The 18,219-nt window shown below is 37.1% G+C and overlaps 1 protein-coding gene across 1 annotated transcript in view; it reads right to left on the bottom strand.

The window, feature by feature from the left end:
- LOC135698118 (ankyrin-3) overlaps positions 1-18,219 on the bottom strand; it is a 45,961-nt gene that overhangs the window by 26,146 nt on the left and 1,596 nt on the right. Inside the window, exon 2 of the mRNA XM_065217994.1 lies at positions 12,642-13,342. Within this exon, the coding sequence (XP_065074066.1) occupies positions 12,642-12,818 (177 nt within the window). The 5' untranslated portion in view covers positions 12,819-13,342. The remainder of the gene's footprint in view (positions 1-12,641; positions 13,343-18,219) is intronic.

Genomic DNA, 18,219 nt, shown 5'->3' with positions numbered 1-18,219 from the left:
GGAAACGCTCCACGTTTCCGACCATGTAAAAATTCCTCTGCTGTTAACAACGGTCAGCGAGGAACAAATTCTACATTCGTACCCGCAGGTACAAATATCACCCCTACTTCAAATTTTTTATCTGTACCTACTCCCCTCGCTGCTAACAATGTTCAGCGAGTTAATGGAGCTACCTATGCTGCTATTGCAACGGGTAGATACCAAAATACTAACCAACGTAATTCTAACGGAAATTTTGACAATTTTGATTTAGGAAGCATTACCCTATGGAATTTTTACAGAAATCATTAATTGACATGATTTCTGATATGCTTAAATCTAACTCCATGTTTTATGCTATTCAAACTGGGGTAAAATTTGCAATAATATTGTCATGACTTTAAAATTCAGTAATGGATTTTAAGGCATTAAATATTTTAAATTGGAATGCTCGATCTCTTAAAGATAATGAAAACGAGCTATTTAACTTTTTGAGAGTTCATAACGTGCATATTGTCGTTATAACTGAAACGTTCCTTAAACCTGACCATAAGGTTAAGAAGGACGCAAATTATTTGATTTATAGAGATGATCGTCTTGATGGACCCTGTGGTGACGTTGCCATCATTGTTCTTAGACGAATCAAACATAAAATTCGTTCTTCATTTGAAACCAAAGTTTTTGAAACTTTGGGAGTTTCTGTTGAAACAAAATTTGGGCAACTTACGTTTATAGCTGCCTATTTGCCATTCCAAGGCCAGCAAAAGAATTTTCTCAAGGGTGACCTTCAGAAACTTACCCGTCATAGGTCTAAATTCTTCATTATTGGTGATTTTAATGCAAAACACCGCTCATGGAATAATGCTCAAAGCAATTCCAATGGTAATATTCTGTTTGATGATTGTTCTGCAGGTTATTACACTATTCAATATCCAAACAGCCCAACATGCTTTTCTTCTGCAAGAAATCCCTCCACTATTGATTTGGTCTTAACTGATTCATGTCACATTTGTAGCCAATTGGTTACCCATGCTGACTTCGGTTCTGATCACCTTCCAGTAACTTTTGAAATTTGCCAAGAAATAATTTGTAATCCCAACAGCTCTACTTTCAATTACCATAGAGCTGACTGGGAGCAATATCGAACATTTATGGAATATATCTTCGATCCAAACATTCCTTTGCAAACCAAAAATGAAATTAATTATGCTCTTGAATCTCTGACTACTTCTATAGTTGAAGCAAGAGCTGCCTCAGTACCAAAATGCGAGGTTAAATTCGATTAAATTATAATAGACGACGATCTTCAGCTCTTGATCTGTCTTAAAAATGTCCGTAGGAGACAATATCAAAGAACACGCGATCCTGCCATGAAGGTTATCTGGCGGGATTTGCAATAACAAATTAAAAAGCGATTCTCTGCCCTGAGGAACAAAACTTTTGAAAATAATATTTCTAAATTAGACCCGAGTTCCAAACCCTTTTGGAAACTCACAAATATTTTGAAAAAACCTCAAAAGCCTATTCCAGCGCTTAAAGAAGGTGGTAAAATTTTGATCACAAATTTGGAAAAAGCTCAGAAACTTGCTAAGCAATTCGAGAGTTCCCATAATTTCAGTTTGGGTCTTACTAGTCCTATTGAGACCCAAGTAGCATTTCTTGTTTTATTGCACTCTATTAGTGGTTATTGAGATCAATTTCATAAAACCGCCAATAAAATTAATAGCTCCAGCACAACCTTTTGATAACCGCTATAAGATCGTCATACAGCTTAGTGGACCACTCTTGATAAGGTTTATAAAGCATGTTTGAGAATCACAATAAAGCTGTCTTAAAACCTTTTGTCAGGAAGCCTCATACTCTACAAAAGGTTCTCATAGCCTCTATAAGAGTAATATTGTATCCAAGCAGTTTTATGACGCTTTGGTGAAAATCAGTTATAAAGCCAATTTAATTTGTATTGGCTTCAAAGCAACCGCCATAAATTAGCTTGTTGTTGTTCTGTTCTGCTGAAACCAAATGGAAATCTTTAGCGGTTAAAATAGGTTTGAGTGTTGGTGTCAAGATCACCATGCAATCAATTTTGTTTCATGGCGACATTAGTGAAAATCTTAAAGAAAATATATTACTTTTTAGAAGTTCCAAAACATATGCGCTTGAAATGTTATCGTGTATATTGAGATAATATGAGCGTTAAATAAATGCGCCTCCAAAATAATTCAAGTTAACAAAAAAGATTGTTTCAGAAATTAAATGAATTTGATGGAATCACCTTAATTTTACAGAAAATAGATCTCAATACATAAATTCATACCAATGCACACTGGAAATCATTTCGGATCTCTTATTTAGCCATTATTTTATTGAAATTTCTTGGATTTTATTCCAATGCTAATGGCATTTTCATAATGACAATATGGCGACAGAGGACAGCAGGCAAGAAAAACATCAAGCGCAATTTCTTAAAATGTCTAATGCTTACATTGCACACTGGGTCAGGAATGCAACCTAGCGGAGCAAAATTCATAACTCCGAAACGAAGCATTTCCGCGACTTGGTGTTTTCGGCAAAATTTCTCGTCATAATAAGGACCGTTTATTGACATAAACAAATAGTTCAAAACTCTTCCGCAAAGATGGTGCCACAATATAACTTCTTTCTCTGACGTTTTGGAGACTTGATGTCTTGGGCAAAGTTGTGTATCTTGACAAAATGAACAGGTCTTTCAAAGACGTAAATTTTCCACAGTCTACTGGTTCCAAGTTATATGGAGTTAAAGAAAAAAATCTCGAAAATATGGTTTTTTTCTGTTTCGGTTTTTTTGCTTACAGCTTTATAATGTTATATTTTTCTCTTATGAAAATACATTAAATAAATAGCTTTTGTGAAGAAACATACTGGATTAAGCTTCAAATTTCAAAGACATTGTTGAAAAAACGAGAAAAAAAACACAATTTTGACATTTTCAGCAAAAATTAAGCAATACTCGATAAACAAAATATCAAAACTTGAGAGAGGTATATTTTGGTGTTTTGTAGATTTCTTCATTTTAGTGGAACATGTTTTTTTTTCTATAACTTTTTTTAATGCATTGAATTTGTGTTTCGAAGACTTCACGACTTTGTCAAAGTTGGTTATCTTGATAAAATAAACAACTTTTCTTAATACGTTAAAACTTCACAGCCTACTGTTTTCGAGTTATGTGAAATAACAGAAAAAAAATTGCTTCGTTTCGGAGTTATTAATTTTGCTCCGCTAGGTTGCATTCCTGGCCCAGTGTGCATGGGATGAAAGCAGAACAGAAAAGGATAATGCATGATTTTATTACGAGAACTATTTTTTTTACAAGAGCAATTCAAGCTGAACTTTGCATTAGGTCCTAAGTAACATTGATCGATTCTCTTCGTCGACTTTCTCTTTCGTTAATAACTTATTCACAGAACCGTTTCTTGATGTGTTTGTCGTATTGGATGCTAGATAAAAGCTTCTTTTATCGATTTATGTGCTGAAAATACCTGGGAATGTCTTTACATGACCGTGGGGATGCAATGAGAAAGTTGACGAAGCGAATCTGTCAATATTACTTAGGACCTTATGCAATTTTCAGCTTGAATTAATTTTTTATTTGAGGGCAAATGTATATTCCTATTCTACGGGTGCAACCGATGAATTTTAAAAACATTTAGGAAAGTTTTGAATGGTACATTAACCTTTATGAAAAGTTATGCGTGATTTCAACCTAGGACTGTCACCATTCCATGTATTTCGACCAAGATTCGACCGTGTCACCCCATGTATATGCGAGCGAGAACGGAAGAATCATGGAGATTGCTGACGTTTTTCTTACGCACACTACGTCGCGTATACGTATACACGAAATGTTTTCATGCTCATGCTAACAATTTTGTTGATTTTCTTTGCGCTCCGCTTGGAAGTACCGGAAAGTTTTTATTCTTTTCTATGTTGTAAAAATAAACCACCTATTTACATTTCTGACAAGTTGCAACTGAATGCTTATAATTGTTTTAAAATAACTGTTTCATGGCCAACTAGTTTTATTGCGCTTACTTATAAAGCAACGATAGGATTTATTTTTTGGTTTTATAAGGGCAATTTATATTACTTTATTGTATACTTCAAAGCAATCATAAAACCTTTCATAAGTGAAAATAGCATAAGCATCAGTTGGTTTTTTAATTAGCTTTATAGGGGTTTTGTAGATAGCTATAAGAATGTTTCATGACTTGCATTGTATATGACCGTCATAAAGCTGTAGGTAATGGTTGCAGCTGCAATAAAACCTTTATAAATTTTGAATATAGCCAAGCAGCTCTAGATTTGTTACTTGGGGAATCAGGTTGCTCGGGATTTTCTGAATATTTTCTCTCGGGAAAATATTTTTGATGATTCCTGGGGGACTGATTTGGACGAAGTAAGGTCTATAACTAAAAATTTTCAAAATATGAAAGCTCCAGGTGATGATGGAATTTTCTATATCCTCATCAAAAAACTCCCAGAGAGTACTTTGTCTTTCTTGGTAAAATTATTTAACAGATGTTTCCATTTGGCATACTTTCCTGATAAATGGAAAAATGCAAAAGTTGTTCCAATTTTGAAGTCGGATAAAAATCCAGCTGAAGCTTCTAGCTACCGTCCAATAAGTTTGCTTTCTTCAATAAGTAAACTTTTTGAAAAGATAATTTTGAATAGAATGATGCTTCACATCAATACGAACTCAATTTTTGCAGATGAGCAGTTTGGATTTCGCCATGGGCATTCAACTACTCATCAACTCTTAAGAGTTACCAATTTAATTCGTTCAAACAAATCTGAAGGCCACTCAACTGGAGTTGCTCTTTTAGACATAGAAAAAGCATTCGACAGTGTTTGGCATGAAGGTTTGATTGCTAAATTGAAAAAAATTAATTTTCCACTTTATTTTATGAAATTAGTTCAAAATTATTTAACTGACAGAACTCTGCAGGTAAATTATCAAAATTCCAAATCTAATCGACTACCTGTTAGAGCAGGAGTTCCTCAGGGTAGCATTCTTGGGCTTATATTGTATAACATTTTCACTTCGGACCTCCCTGATTTGCCTCAGGGTTGCCACAAATCTTTGTTCGCTGATGACATAGGCATTTCCGCTAAAGGAAGAAGTCTTCGTGTTATTTGCAGCAGACTGCAGAGAAGTTTAGATATTTTCTCTTCTTATTTACAAAAATGGAAGATTTCTCCCAACGCTTCCAAAACTCAACTTATAATATTTCCACATAAGCCCAGAGCTTCCTTTTTGAAACCTAGTAGTAGTCGCATAGTCACTATGAACGGAGTTCCAATTTCCTGGTCAAACCAAGTGAAATATCTTGGATTAATACTTGACCAAAAATTAACTTTTAAAGATCACATTGAGGGCATTCAAGCCAAATGTAACAAATATATAAAATGTTTGTATACTCTTATAAACAGGAAATCCAAACTTTGCCTGACGAATAAACTTCTAATATTTAAACAAGTTTTTAGACCGGCCATGCTTTACGCTGTGCCAATATGGTCTTGTTGTTGCACTACCAGGAAAAAAGCACTTCAAAGGATTCAGAACAAAGTTCTTAAAATGATTTTGAAGTTGCCTCCCTGGTACAGTACTACCGAAGTACATAGAATTTCGAATGTTTAGACTTTAGAACAAATGTTCAACAAAATAATTAATAATTTCAGGCAAAAATCGTTGCAATCCTCAATTGCAACGATTAATTCCCTTTATACTTAGATAAGATTTAGTTTTAGTTTTTAGTTTTAAGATATCAATTGTTATACTGACATGCAGGTTAAAAAAAACCTGTTTAAAATACTGAATTGCCAAGACATGAACAATGTAAAAACACATAGATATATATCATAACAATTAAGGCTAGTACGTTACTGCAGTAACTGGAGCACCTAGGTTAAAATGAAATGTAATTTATTTTGAATTTGGAACAAATAAAGAGTTAAAAAAAATGTTTGATTTGAGGAAAGTCACAGTATTATATTTTGCATGATTCTACGAACACACTGTAGAGTGCATAATGATGATGCATTTTGTTTTGGTTCGAACGAAAACAAGAATATGGGTGAATATCTCACGATGTATGCAATCTTTTTGGAAGATAAAGAGAACAAAGAGTAATGAATGTTATCAACTAGGGGTTTAATCCATTCTATTGGATGTTTAATACACGCTTAAATTTTTTCGCCGTGATTCCAACAGCCGAGTAGTTCTGCAATTTATTTTGCTGAGATTCAGTAAAACAATTGCCGAGACTCAGCTAACAAATATCATTTTGCTGAGATATCAGCTAACAAACAGATATTTTGCAGATATATCAGCAAAAGTAAATGCCGAGGTAAACGGCTGTTGGAGATTTTACCGAACTAGATTAAGTGTGTATGCTTCAATGAAACAATCAAATTGATATGCCATTTATTCAATTACAACATTAGCTATTTTAGAGATTTTTAACTGAGCACAAGTAAATACAAACTGAATTTAAGTTAACTTAAATAAATTTTAGTTGAAAGCCAGTTGCCTTTCATAGTTCTGCAACATAAAGATTTTTGATTTCAGGTGCACATTGATTTCTAAAGTTGTTTTGTCGTGACTAATATTAGTTAGTTTCCGAAAGCTGAGTGAACATGTTGGGAACCTAATTATGAATTTTTTTTTCCTTAGGTTTGTTTTTTTCCGTCGATCTTGTTTTCCGTGCTGAGCACCAATGCTACCGACGTGCCAGGAAGGCAGCTCCCACACCTGGACCCTACCTATCGACCCATCAACTCATGAACCGGGGACCAACGGCTTAACTTCCCTTCCGAAGGAAGGCGTGATCAGAGAGGCCTGCTGGGGTGAGAGGTAATCACGCTTACCACTACACCACCGGCGCCGTTAAATTATGAATAATAAAGGAACTGATTTTCTAATTAAAAAATATTAATGAATTGTTCATTTTGGAGTTGAATTTCTAAACCATTTATTTTGTTATCAATAAATAATATATTTGTATTATTACATGGAGCAGCAAAAACAATCTCGTAGTTCAACTTTAACAATGCGGTAGTGCTTTGGACACAACCCTTAACTTTTTTTGTTCGAAAAAAACGTTACACATCTTCAAAAGTAAAGAGGATACAAATTCGGCAAGGTATTTGCAAGACTACAACTTTTGTCAAGAAACCAACTTTTTTTATTTAAAAAAAAGTGTGCTATCCCACCTTTAAATTAATCATCGCAATGAAAACTTTAAAAGAAGCGCTTTAGCATACCAAAAAACTTTGCCGAAGACATCATTCCTCTAAAAAGTCTTTTTTTCCCGTGTCGTGGACAGTGCGACCAGTGTTTTGATCTATTGTGGTGTATGTATTCTCTTTTTACTATTTGCCGTGTGTTTTAATGATCAAACACTATAGTATTTAGAGTGATCTTTATTATTGTTAATCGGCATTATTGTAATATGGAATTGCATTACGAATGAAGTTTACAACTTTATTGGGTATACTGGTCCAAATTAGTCCTTTATCAAGAAATCTGCATCGTTTATAAAATAGTGCAGCGCAATCACACAATAAATGTTCAAAGCTTTCGCTCTCCAAATTACAAAAGCGACATCTATAGTCGCTAAGCTTTCCAATTTTTATAAATCATATTTACTAGGACAATGTCCTGTTATTAATCCAGTGTAGGAGTAACCTTTACGTACTCAAAACGTTGGGCTTAATGAATCGTTTAGATTGCCGGGCTGTTGAGGTATTATTCCAATTGGAGTGTACCTTGCTTTTTTCCCAGTTCTTTAATTCCATTTTCGGATTTGAAGGCGATAGACCAATAAACGGTTCGGGACCAATACATTGCTGGGATGAGCCAAGCTTTGCTAATTGATCACTTTTTCTAGTGGCGTCACGTGAGAAAATTCACTAGTTGTGCACCTATTTTATTTATATTTTATCTGTAACAGTAGAAGCCAATTTTGATGCATAATAAAAAAAAATGGGATACAAATCTTTCGACGGGGGTACCTACATAAAAAATAAACGAAATGATGATGGGAAACAGTTCTGCTACCAGTTTTGCTTACTCTTGCATAGAAACATTGATTTTCTTTTTAAGTCTCATGTTTATGATATTTGTCATCGTTACTCACCGTTTCCTAAGCAGTAGCGTTGAGTTGACGCCAATTGCGATTTCCTCGAAATGCTCCACTTCCCGCGCAATTTCCTCGAGCATGACACAACCAACAATTTCCACTTGTCTATTTTCGGCAAAGTTCCGCGTTAAGATTTTACCATTTCTTTTACATGTTGTTTTCAAGTTGTCCAACTTTAGTCGTGGGACGTCCATTCTCGCAATAAGCATTTATTCCTCCATGGATCTTCTGGCAAACGGTCTTTTCAGGAGGTCATCAACAATATCCTGTTCCACGATTCCTATTTAATTTTGCACTATGCTATTGGCAAATCAAAGTTGGCACTCGTGGAGAATAGAAGAACTATGAAGGTGATGATGGTTTCAAAATTTTCCACGGAGAGGTATACGAATGCAATCTTAAAATGCTTTTATTTTGCCAATACAGCATTTTATTTAAATATGGTTTCTGCTACAGTGGTAGAAAAGCTGAAATCTATGTATACACTTCAAAATCTGAAAAGAAATTATTTTTTTCTATATCATATGTCTATTGAGTAGCCCTTAAGTTTTCTACTAACGTAGCATTAACCAGATTTAATTAAAATGCTCCATTTGCATAATAGAAGCATTTTATGATTGTACTCGTATACCTCACCGTGTAAAATTTTGAAACCTTCATCACTTTCTTAATTCTTCTATTCTCCACGAGTGCCAACTTATAGCGAATTCGTTTATTATCGGGGTTGGAACCAGTTCCAACCCAGTGCGAAACCGGACTTTTTGTCAGTGCGAACCTCAACCTGAGCTGGGTTTTAAAAACAAACGATCGAACTGACGTTTGTCAGAAAACAAGCAGGCCCAATCTTGATACTCGATCCAGGTTGGAACTGAATAATAAACGAATTCGCTATTAGATTTGCCAATGAACAATATTCCATCAATGCGCTGAGGCTACTGAATGAAATGCAGACATAGTAGTGAGAAAATTAAAAAATTAAAAAATTCGATGTGTGCGTGTAGGTAGGTATACAACGAATGACGGCTCTCCAAGATTCAATGAATTCAGAGAGAAACTCAAATGCAACGTTGCCTATACGTGCCAATTTATTCTCTTCTCTTTAAACTGTGCAAAGATAGAAGTGCACAAAATAAACACTAACACAGCGGCAATTATGCTTACGGGACTTCAATACATATACAACTGATCTGGTTGTAAATACGAGCGTTTCTGGTGCACAAGCAAAAGTGCTCAGACTGGGAGAACTAAGCATGCGGTGGCTTTGGTAGAACGAAGGTATATTTTCCTTGCTTGTTTTGTGTCGCTCATTCGCCATAGAAGCCCAAAAACAGTGTTGTCTGCACGTGGTAAAATCCCAGCGTGCCCGTACGTAAAAACAAGATCGCTATGCCTCGCTTCTGGTTTTACGTACATTTCTTTCAGTGGCAGGTAAAACGGAGGTTGAGTATCGATGTGGTAAACAATTCAGCTACTATCCAGTGATGGATAGTTCAGTTACTATCCATATGAAACCAATAAATAGGGCGGACAAAAATGGTTTTAGTTGAGTATTAAATTTTTGCCTCTTAACTTTTATGAAATATAAATTTTACTTTTAGAAAATTCGAGACTGTGCAGTGCACGAGGTGCACATATGGACGAGACGCCACTGCTTTTTCATTTCCTTCAATGCCGCAATGACCAGGAACCCAATATAGATTTACCTTGTTACGACAGGACAATTTCTGAAGTTGATTATAGCATTTCCACACTAACTTTGACGTATAGATCATTGATTTAAGGGCATTCAATTCTGCTTGACTGTCCGAAAAAATGCATATGTGTGCATTCCTAAAATTTCTTTTTAAACATATTTCTACACATTCTAGAATCGAAAATATCTCTACTTGGAATACTATTGGCCATTTATCCATTGCTACAGAACAGTTAATCCCGAGACCTGTTATCCAGTTTTGAGCCATCTGTGTAGAATGTTATAGACCCATGACGAATTAACACTCTTCAGTCCCCCAATCGTTACGTGTTACATTAAGGGGAAGTTAACCGCTCCAAAAAAAAATTACATTTTGATTTTTCTAAAAATATTGGAAAAGGTATTCAAAATCTAAAAAAAAAATCACATTTTCTAATTTTTAAAAGAAATCTCACGTGCAAAAACATTTTTTATAAGTCATTATGGCATAAAGTTGGACTCAAAAAACCACAAAACATCGACTTTTCGGTTTTGCTGAGAGTCCAATTTTTTTTCATGATGAGATTTTTTTGACAAAAATCTAAGGAAGAAACTGATTTTCTTGGATTTTTGATAATTTTTCCCAATATTTAAACGTACCGATTTTTTTTCGGGCCGGTAACCTTCCCCTTAAGTCAGGCTTGATGAAACCTCGCTCGCGAGTTTGAGATGAGCCGAGCGTAGCATTTTTCTGAGGAGTAGAATGCCTACTGCCAAATCATTCCACTGAGCTTCAGAGCTTGCGAGCGAAGGGGGATAAAATGAGAGTGAGGTTTGCTGCCATTAATGTTCATGTTTTCTATCACACGCTCTTACTCTCATTTTGGATCAACTCTGAGCTTCTTGCGTCGAACAAAAAAGTCATCCGAAGTCTCGAAAAGCGCACCTCACGTCAAATCATCCTCTCGCTGAAGTTCACTCTCCCGCTCTCTCGAGGAGTTTTGTTTACTTTTTCAATATTCCTGCCGCCACTAACTCGAGGTGAGGGCTGGCTAAACTCGCAGGACAAGAGTGTTTTAAAACCTCCAGTGAGTTTGAGGAGTTTCAGCAAGTCTGCCTTAAGTACATAGATGGTTGAATTCATGTGTTTTTGCCATAAAATCTTCATTCTTCAATATTAGTGGCAAGAGATGAACAAGCCTCTGGCTAAATGTCTCGCTAATAAAGATAATCTAACCTAACCTAATATTAGTGGACTTAATTGAATCTCTTTCAAAATGCTCATATGATTTTTAAGATCTCCTTCAAAGAGCTCTTTGTTCGTCTGAGTCTGAGAGCATTCTTCATTGTATCCAGTTGAATGAATTCATGTAAAGGAAGAAGATTAAGCAAAACTTCTATGGCTTTAGATGGAGTACTGCACATTGCTCCAGTTATGGAGGTAGTGGTCAACCTCTGCAGTTTTTCAAGTCTTTGTTGAGCTGTTTTTTGCAATGTTTTTGGCCAGCAAACTAGTGATGCATAGATTGTTCTTGATTTTACTATAGCCGAATAAATCCAATGTAACATTTTAGGTTTGAGTCCCCATTGCTTACAAAACGTACTTTAACTAATCCAAAGAGCATAGGTTGCTTTTTATTACTTGTTCATTCTAATAGAGTTTACTATCTAAAGTTACTTCTAAGTATTTAACTTCCGAAGAATATTTTAATTCTGTTCCTCCCAAAGAAAGTTTTGAAAATAAGACTTTTCGTCTTTTTGTAAAGGGTCGTTGTTTTTGAAGGATTTATTTTCAATCCTTCATTTTTGCACCACAGTGTATTTACATTTAATGCCGTCTGCATTCGGCTTGAAATGATTTCATCCAGTACAGAGACGAACCAGCCGAAGACTGAAAGTCTCTTTAATAAAGAAAAAAAATAATTAGTAAACATTACACTTGCTAGATTTTTTGCCTCTTCATTGGACTGTCTTGATCCATTTACTGAGTTATGGTCTCTAGCGAAATTTACAACAGATAAAGTGGAAGTAGTAGGCAAAGACCCAGTGAAATGAGATTGCATCATTACTTTCAAGGTTTCTTAAGTAGTTAAGGTAAAAGAACCGTCTTCTTTTTTAAGGGCTCCTAAGCTGTTTGCATGATCCTTAGAAAGGAATTTTTGAAGTCTTGCGGAACAGGAGTACTTTCAATGTTTTCACATATATGTCTCCAATCTTTACGTTTGGATCTTCTCTAAAATGTCTTATTAGGGCGCTAATCACGATAAACCAGTGCACGAAAATTACACTTTGAACCGGTCGCGAACTTGTTTTTTTTAACTTTGACTTTTCCCCGTGCGAGTTGGATTTTTCTGCATTTTTTTCTTTATTTTTCCCGGCAAATCCAAATTCCGCTTTTTCCAATTTTCCAGGATTTCCCGGATGGGTGGATATCCCGAAAATATTTTTTACAAGGTCCAAATCAACTATTTTCATACTTTAATATATCAGGTCATAAACAAAAAGCATTAAGATTAAGCCTTAAAAATATGTGTACATATCTTAAGGTGCTCATTTTGGCCTTCCTTCCGTTATGTGGCATTAATTTCTAGGTCTGGGGTACTTGCGTTAAAGTTGACATGCGTTATAACCTTTTATAACTGCGTCAAAAGTGGTCGTAATATTTGCACAGCACTTTGATTTCAAGTTGACATTCCACGGGAAAAAATATAATCACTTAAAATTTCTAAATTGGCTTTGTAATTAATAGGGATTTGTTACCATAATCTCACTCGACCATCCATATATTCAATAAATAAATATGAACTCACCTTCGGTATTTGCAGCAATAGTGGCTCCAGCCGTTGAATAGAAATCTTTGGATTTGCCCTGAGTGCATCGAAGATGGTGTTCACCTTATCAACCGTTGTCTCCGATACTTTGTGGCCGTCGCCTTTCGACAGCAATGCACTTCCCGACCGGAACACTTGGCTCACTGATCCTCCCATATCGCCCACTTCAAAGAAGCACGCTCAAACACCCACCACCACCGCTACGCCTCTTCTCCACTGATTAACTCAATTTTCTCAACCACCTGTCTGTGCTCACTTTTCATCAACCAATCATTTCAAGTCACTGGCGTAGATTGCTGCATGCAAGCGATTTTCCTCTGAATGAATCGAAATCAAAACAAACACTCTCCCGTTTGGCTCGTTCCGAACGGGCTATTCGTTATCATCACCTCACGTTCACAGTTTTGTATGCCTCCGCGCGCGCATCGGTTCTAGTGCAGCTGTTGCTCTGACGAGCTAGGAATGACGAATGAGTATTCCTATTCCCCTCCCACAGGTTCGATCCAGAATGCAAAGCCAACTACTATCGGTTTCTCCACAGCAGCTAGTGTGGTAGTGACGCGCAACGGCAGATATGGATACTATCACTGCGGGTAACTTGCACAGTCGAATCTACGACCGTATGTTTACAGATCTCCCACGGCAGGACTACGGGAGGGACAGGCTCCCAGAAAACAACCCTGAAAGATGGAACAAAGATAACGTAATTAAATTGCGGTCGGTAGCTAAATATTATGATAAATCATCAAAATTCGAGGTAATTCATGTCGAACTCAGTGCCTAATTTTATATCATGCTATCAATCAATGAAAGTCTACCAAAAGCAAGAGTTATAGCAGCCCAACGAAAGCAAATCTCTGTTTCCACTTCCACCAATCTTGCTGCTGCTGCTGCTGCTATTATCCGCACGTCACATGTATAGTGTTAGATTTAATCGCATTCGTTCTCTGACGTAAAAGCATCGAACAGTATAATAATACAATAACCGCACTAGCAGCACCGAGCCCGCGACCGTGTTTCCCTCATCTGTTTGTATATTATTTATTAAATGCTTCCCAAGTTCTGGTCAATCGATGATCCATCCCTCATGTTGTCACTGAGCTATAGGGGGACATGGGGCAATTTGGCCACCCTACGAAAACCATCACTAATGATACCAAGTGCAGTGAAAAGTTCTGATGATTTTCTATCAAGTGGAAAGTTTCAAGTCCCATGTACACAGCAAAAAAATAATTTTGATATCACATCAAAGTGGATGCACTACAATCATGTCGAAAATTTCATGTAATTTTTATGACCACATAAATAAACAAATGCAGTAAAAGCAGCGTAATGTCAGTTCATGCATTGTATTAATGATAATTTTGTCCTTTTTAGCAAGTAATATTACACCATATTTTCGACATGATTGTAGTGCATCCACTTTGACGTGATATCAAAATTATTTTTTTGCTGTGTACCTCATGCATACAAATTCAGGGTGTCTACTCATTTAGATAAATAAAATTCCCTGAATTGTCCAGGTTTTTCCAGAAGAAATAGTTTTTTAAAGGGAATTCCTTGAAATGGTCATCGAAATTCCCTAGGTTCTCTTTCAGTTATCGAAAGATGGTTACAGGAACAATCGCGAAATTATCCATAGTATTTCTTTGAAATTTACCTCGAAAACTTCGTTGATCAAATCATCCTCAGAATTTTCATTGAATTATGCTCTGAATTCCCATTGGATTCTTCTTCTTCTCTTGAATTCTACTACTAGAAGCACCTTGGAGATTTCCATAGAATACACTTTCAATTCTACTTACAAATTCCTTAAAAAATTCACCTCCAAATTACTTTGCATTTTTAGTTTATTCACATTTATTTATTTATTTATTTAATCAGTGTATAGACCGTTTTACAAGTGTTGTCTTAAGTGCTATTTTTACAATTTTGTCTTTGTTTATATTTTTTTATAATATATCTTGAGAACAAGTTAAAAAAATACTTCTAGCTGACGTTATGCGAGGAATTAAAATATTGTCATTGTAAAGTCAATGTTATCGCAGTGCTTATTATATGTGTCCATCATTTGGTTCAAGGGTCTAAATTTCATTACAAACTCATTTTGATTTCATTTGCCAGGACATTAGTCTGATATCATATTGTGCTTTCATTATGCAGTCAAGACTTAAATGAAAGCAACTTAACTTGAAGTTCTGCTGTTAACGTCTTGTTTAAAATTTAATTTAAGCTCATCTGTCGTTGAACTAACGCATATTTATTTGTTTTGTTTAACACATTTGAGATCATTCGTTATTTACCCGAGGTGAGGTTTGAGGTCAAGTCTTTCAGCGTGAGAAGCATGGATGCTAACGATTTACGCCAGGCCCGTATTCAGTTAAACATTATGAATGCAAAATCAGAAATCAAATTGATGTAGTTGAAAGCAAGATTACTTTTCCATTTGATTCAACAGTGTAAAAGTTTGCTCTCATTTTTGCTGTGTTAACCGTTAAGTCAACCAAAATGAGATCAACTGGAGTATTCAAAATAAATTATTAAGTTTTGATTTCAATTTGATTTCCAGCTTTTCTCGGGTAGCCTCTTGCCCTGTAACGACTAGCCTTAGGGAAGATCGGGCAACCAACCCCGGTGGGAAATTTGGTCGTATGCTGACAGGGAAGGGGGAGCTGCATCCTTTTCGGAGGATGTGACTTACAAAACCCGAGCGTCTGTTCTCCATGGTAGGGGCGGCTCAAACAGCGTCTGACTGGCATCCAGCGGCTGAATACGAAATGCTTCTCCCCGAAAGCTATACCCAAGATGGCAGTCCCATCACGGCCGATAAGAGACCTTAGGCTAACCACCTACTGTCTCCGAAACCTTCAAATTGTTACAGAAACCTATAGTAGGGTGGCAAGTGAATTTCTGATTTTAAATTCCTGGTTTTTCCCCGGTTTTCCTGGTATATTCTATAAAAATTCCTGGTTTTCGAACAAAGCTTTAAAGGGTGATACGGTCAAAATTTGGTCAAGGGAAAACGCGTGTAAATCGGTGAAATCGTTTATTTAAAAAATCAAATTAAATTTCTTTTTCAAGTTCAATTAGTATAAAATTCAGGAAAAATATTCAGTTAGGCTTCCGCTTTTCCAAATCCGAATTGCCGGGCCTTACGCTTGACCCCTGCCATCAGATTTTGTACAGCCACCTTGTCCACCTTCTTCGCCGCAGAAAGCCAGTTTGCCTTTAACTGCTGCTCGCCCTTAGCAGTTTTTTTGGTCTTCTTTAGGTTCCGCTTGACAATAGCCCAGTATTTCTCAATTGGGCGGAGCTCTGGCGTGTTGGGAGGGTTCTTGTCCTTGGGAACCACCTGCACGTTGTTGGCGGCGTACCACTCCATGGCTTTTTTACCGTAATGGCAAGATGCCAAATCCGGCCAAAACAGTACGGAACAACCGTGTTTCTTCAGGAAAGGCAGCAGACGTTTATTCAAACACTCTTTCACGTAAATTTCTTGGTTGACAGTCCCGGAAGCTATGAAAATGCTGCTTTTCAAGCCACAGGTACAGATGGCTTGCCAAACCAGATATTTCTTTGCGAACTTTGACAGTTTCATGTGCTTGAAAACATCTGCTACCTTTCCCCTTCCTTTTGCCGTATAAAACTCCTGACCCGGAAGCTGCTTGTAGTCGGCTTTGACGTAGGTTTCGTCGTCCATTAGCACGCAGTCAAACTTCGTCAGCATCGTCGTGTACAGCCTCCGGGATCGCGCTTTGGCCGTCGTATTTTGTTTATCATCGCGATTTGGAGTCACTACCTTCTTGTAAGTCGATAGTCCGGCTCGTTTTTTTGCCCGATGCACGGTTATAGACGATACACCCAGCTTATTTGCGGCATCTCGGAGAGAGAGGTTGGGGTTTCGCTTGAAACTACCGGCAACTCTCTTTGTCGTCTCAGCGGCTTCCGGTTTTCGATTTCCCCCCGATCCAGACTTCCTGGCTGTCGACAAACGTTCCCCAAACACTTTAATTACATTTGTGGCTTAAATGGTGGCTACCTTACATACATACATACATGCATATTTTGCTGAAATTTTTGGTTTTAATGCATGAATTCTCAAGCATTTCGCTCCAAATGACACTTAATTGTTTTGTCACAAAAGTAACGGAGATTACCCAAATAACCCTCAATCATTGCGACACTGCACAGCTGTTGTGGCAGTCGACAACGGAAACAAAGTGCGACGTTGCGATCATTGCAGAACCGTATTGATTCCCTCCCGATAAGGGTAACTAGGTGGCTGATAGAGCTGCGATGGCTGCAATCAGTCTTGTAAGCGGTCACGGTAGTCGACACATTTTCTGTGATAATTGACTGCCTTTGCCTCCGACACTTGCAAAACAAGCTATCATAGTACAGTACCAAACTAAAATGTCATATGACAGGCTCTTGCATACGACACTGTCATCGAAGACCGTCACGAATGTATGTATTTTAGTTTTTCTCATAATAAGAGCTGCTGATGGTGTGCTTGAGTGAATTCTGAAAATAGCAAGCAAAGATGTCCTAGTAATAATATTTCTGATCAGAAATGGTTTGATTTACACCAAATTGAGGAATTACAACGAAATCACACATGTCATATGATATTTTGATAATTTTCTTTTAGCTCGAATGTTATTCTACCGCTCGTGTTGTGTGAGAGAGACGACGGTAGAGCATGAGTGTTCGAATACAAACAGACTGTTGCGCACGACAACGAAGCGAGTGTAGTAAAAAACGTCAACTGTTTCAACCCCTGGCTGCAATACAAGTTATGGGCAGGTACCCCATTCAAGAAGGTTTCGTGATCCCAGAATCTTCATATGCAGTTGCTACGCACCACCTAGATAGACGATACAGCAGTTCCACGATGCTGGATTGACTTACCGAAGAGCTGGTCGAACGAAGATCGGTAGTCATTGGAGGAAACTTTAATGGTTGGGCAGTGGAGTGGGGAAGCAGATGTTCCAATGCAAGAGGGCACAGTCTGCTGGAACCTCTGGCAAAGCTTTAAGTTATGCTGTCCAATGAAGGCACCAGCAGCACTTTTCTGAAAGATGGCCGGGAATCCATTATCGACGTCACTTTCTACAGTCCGTCGCTGGTGGCAAACATGAGTTGGACAGTGTGCGAAGGTTGTACCCATAGCGACCATCAGGCGATTCGACATGGCATTGGTAGTACGGAGGACGCGCCGCTATTTGAGATATTCAAAAAGATAAAAGTCTCTCACAATCACAATAGTTCCCTCTGACAGTGCAGCGCAAACAGGCTATAATCATTTTAATTATTTAAAAAATTGGTATAACTCGGTACAAAATCTCAAAGATCTGTACATCGGTATCAGTGTTAAAAAGTCGGTTTAAACACCGATAAATCGGTATATCTGCAACGTTGTTGGGGAAGTTGCAACGAATTATTTCTAGCGAATTTGTTTTTGATTCACTAAAAACCTGGATCGGGTATCAAGATTGGGTCGGCTTGTTGTCTGTCAAACGTCACTGTAAACGTTTATTTTTGTAACCTGGCTCGG

Source organism: Ochlerotatus camptorhynchus, unplaced genomic scaffold (assembly GCF_037179485.1).
Source record: "Ochlerotatus camptorhynchus isolate MF236.1 unplaced genomic scaffold, CSIRO-AGI_Acam_v1.1 ptg000082l, whole genome shotgun sequence".
Taxonomy (NCBI): domain Eukaryota; kingdom Metazoa; phylum Arthropoda; class Insecta; order Diptera; family Culicidae; genus Ochlerotatus; species Ochlerotatus camptorhynchus.
The sequence above is the reverse complement of the archived record's forward strand: the minus strand, read 5'-3'. Positions and strand labels throughout refer to the sequence as shown.